This window comes from Centruroides sculpturatus, unplaced genomic scaffold (assembly GCF_000671375.1).
Source record: "Centruroides sculpturatus isolate CEXI.00-Female unplaced genomic scaffold, Cexi_2.0 scaffold2515, whole genome shotgun sequence".
NCBI classification, from domain to species: domain Eukaryota; kingdom Metazoa; phylum Arthropoda; class Arachnida; order Scorpiones; family Buthidae; genus Centruroides; species Centruroides sculpturatus.
This window is the reverse complement of record NW_019386622.1, coordinates 19,277-23,162: the sequence shown is the minus strand read 5'-3', so window position 1 is coordinate 23,162 and position 3,886 is coordinate 19,277. Positions and strand designations below refer to the sequence as shown.

General features: G+C 41.8%; 1 protein-coding gene across 1 annotated transcript; it reads left to right on the top strand.

The window, feature by feature from the left end:
* Positions 1-1,466: 1,466 nt before the first annotated feature.
* Positions 1,467-3,184, top strand: LOC111615434. The gene has a single exon (XM_023356843.1). It carries the CDS (start codon positions 1,528-1,530, stop codon positions 2,737-2,739), a length of 1,212 nt encoding a protein of 403 aa, XP_023212611.1. The 5' UTR covers positions 1,467-1,527; the 3' UTR covers positions 2,740-3,184.
* Positions 3,185-3,886: the final 702 nt, after the last annotated feature.

The following is a 3,886-nucleotide window of genomic DNA, read 5'->3' as shown; positions in this document are numbered from 1 at the left end:
TCTATCTAATTTTTCCATCACGAAGAATTATTCATATTATAATTATTTATCCTTTTACTACAGGTTAATTCACAATTGTGTGAACCGAGGGGTTAGAGCGAGAGCTTCTCCCCACTTACCGGCTTGGTTGTCAGAGAATGGCTATAGGAGGGCAAAAGGAGTGGGAGGTGTAATGAAGTTGTGATGAGGTGTCGGTAGTACTCAATAAGAGTCATTAAATTTAGGAACAACACATTTATTATAAACACTAGAATATTACAAATACATTAGGGTACATCTTAAGTCTAAACAAAAACAAAAATATAATAATAATAATTCTGCGTCGCGACAATATCGGACAACTGATGTCTGTCTATCCCGTAAGTGGGACTGCCGAAGGTCCTCGACCCAAGTAATTCTAAGTCCTATCAAAAAGGAACAGAGTAAATAATTTCTAAGTCCCGAGTAAGTCGGGAGAGAGAGGGAAGAAAAAAATAATTTAAGTCTTTACCTCTAAGATCGGCGATCAGAAACCTCAAAGTCCTTCCAGAGTAGAGTAGACGTTTGCAGTCTTTTTCCCCGATGATCGTGCCAAGACCTCGGATCAGTCTCCTTTTATACTTTTTAGCATGGGAAATTTTGGGGACTTTATTGACGCAATATGTCAGTTCTCCCGATTTATGACAGTCTCCCTTGTCGTGGGTGACGACACTATAGACATTGCTTGATTAATTAGTATTAAATGCATTATCACCTGGGGAGATGACTGACTATTTTTGGTTATGATTCTCACTGCAAAGTTGACCCTTGTAGGTGACCTCTTGTTCACCCTCAACACAGGAACACATGTTTTTGTTAATTGGTCATACTGCAGAGACTTCGTAATAGAGTAGTCTCCTGGGGAGAGGGGAGTTCTTCTGCGGTTGCCTCGGACGACTTTGTCTGTCAAGAAGGTCATCGCTAGAAACTACGCAGTTCATTGTCCGGGGGCTATTCTTCGGGCAACGGGGTGAGAACAGGAGAAATAACGGAAATAATGATGGAAGAAGTATACAACTTCGTTTCATATTAAATGAAACTCTCATATGAGAGCCCCTCTGTGGGTTCCTGTCCGTGGTGAGGGGACCTCCCAGAGATGGTTTAGATACTCTTCTTCACCATCCCTGGGATCTGAACGCCCACCCACGTGTTTGCCGTGCGTGGTGTCCCGTATGCCGGGAAGGGGGATCCTGGTAGTTGAGGGGCAACATAACGTCCCCAACACACTGCTTTGGCCCCTGCTTCGGATAAACGGGAGGCTCAAATCAGGCTCCGTTTGAGTCAATCGGCTGGTCGTTGAGTCATTCTTGACCTCGGCTTGGAGTCAACCGATCGATGCAGACCGGGCGGACATGTCAGACAAGATGTGCTCTTCTTGACTGCATTGTGAGGGTATAGCTCCTGGGAAACCCTGGTGTGACGGTCTATGGGAGTCTCCCATGTGACGGCATCCCCTTGTTGGGCCCCATGGTGGGTGGGGTCACTAGGAGCTGAATTTTTTCTGTAATTATGGATTCAAAAAATTCAAAAAGTTCTTGTGCACCAACAACAAAAACAAACAAAAAAATCTCCACTAATCCAGCGTTCTTAGTAGTGCACGCAACCGGAGAAAAACCCTTGGCTAAAGCTTCTCCTTTCTTGATTCAAAAATTGTTTGAATCGACCATAGGACAGTTGAAAAAAATACAAAAATTAAGATCTGGAGATTTACTGGTGGAAACAGCTTCCCCACAACAATCGGCAAAACTTCTGGAAACAAAGACCCTAGGAGAAATGGAAGTCACTGTCACCCCACATGTGAGCCTAAACTCATCACGTGGGGTAATATCTGAGATCGATCTGATATCTGAAGATGAATCAGATATTCAGATTGGCCTTTCAGACCAAGGTGTCACTGCTGTCCGACGCATTTCCATTCGTCGAGATGGCAAGTTGATTCCCACCAAACACCTTATTTTGACATTTAATAAACCGACTTTGCCATCTGTTATTACAGCAGGTTATCTGCGCTGCCCAGTTCGCCCATATGTTCCAAATCCGCTGCGTTGCTTTAAATGCCAGCGATTTGGACATTCACAAACATCGTGCCGAGGGAAAAGCATATGCGCACAGTGCGGAACTGAAGGTCACGAGAGTACTGAGTGTACCACTACTCCGTGCTGTGTGAATTGCAAAGATGCCCATCCTGCCTACTCTCGAAAATGCCTAGCATGGCAGAGAGAGAAAGAAATCCAGCGAGTAAAAACCATTAACAACATACCATACCCGGAGGCTCGGCGAATGGTCACTCAAAGCACAGTAGTGAAACAGAAAACATTTGCTTCTGTGTTGAAATCCACAATGTCATGTGGGGTTCAAACTGATATCTCTGTCTCCCCAAGCGAATCTCTTACTCGCCATGCGAAATGTTTAATACTCCCGTCTACACAAACACCAGAAAAGGAGATCACAAAAGGAAAAACACCCCTGCCTAAAACAGGGGTAATTACAAGAAACCTGGGTTCTAAAAAGGCTAATAAGAACCCACTAAACAAACAGAGAGTGAAAGCAGCTCTCTCTAAATCTAAAAAATCAGAGGCTCAGTCCATGAGTGAGTTCTCTGATATCTCTGATGAAGAGAATAATATGGAGGTAACCCAACCAACGTCACCTCCAAAAGGAAAATCATCAGTTAAACTGAAGAGGGACACTTTTTCTAAGAATGCTGCCTCAAACACATAATGGATTATAAAATAATCCAATGGAACTGTCGTGGTTTTCGCAACAACTTCTCTGACATTAAACACTTGACATCATCTACCTCATCTCTCTGCGTGGCACTCCAGGAGACTCATCTGAAACCTAGAGAGGGAATTACTTTAAAAGGATTTGATCTCTACCGCAAGGATGATGATAGCCACAACCGTGCAAGTGGTGGTGTGGCTATTCTGGTTTCCAACCGCACCCCATCCTTGCCGGTACAAATAACAACAGAGCTGCAAGCGGTGGCAGTCAAAATTTCAATTGGCGTAACTGTCACAGTCTGTTCTATATACTTGCCACCAGATGTCAGAGTCAATGAGGATGAATTGGATACACTAGTTGAACAGCTGCCAACTCCTTTCCTTTTACTCGGTGATTTCAAGTGTCACAATTCAATGTGGGGCAGTCCTGACATTAACCGTTGAGGCAGGATTATTGAAAGATTTATTGGCAATCAACAACTGTATTTATTTAATACAGGAGAAGTGACATACTTCCATGCTCCATCAAGAACGTTTACTGCCATTGATCTATCATTAGCAACTCCAAATCTGTTTTCAGCATTTACATGGGAGGTTGGATCTAATCCACTCTCTAGTGACCACTTCCCAATATTTTTAAAATATCAAGGCAGAGAAAGCTGTGAAACAGCCCGTCCACCACGCTGGAAACTGGAAATGGCAGATTGGCCTACATTTTCGTCCATGGCTAACATCACTGAGGAAATGGTCAATACTGCTGATATCAATGATGCAGTTGAANATTAGTTAATTTAAAATACTTCAATTTTGAATATCGCGTGTAATTTTGTAAAGAAAATTTTAATGGACTTTGAACTGACATTTGAGTTATAAATAAACACTTGGCTATATTTTCATCATTTTAGTTGCTACGTGACAACAGCACGTTTCGGCCATAAAGCCCCTTACAAGTTTACTAAAAAATATATATACAATTTTTAAAACATTACATAAAATATTTTACAAAACAGAATTAAAATAACATATGTTTTTTACCATATTCATTTTTAATCTGTTATGCATACAAGGTCTTAATGGGCGTAGACAACTTATTTTACAATAAGTGGGGTAATTGCATTTTTTGGATCTAACCTTGTATTTTTTGA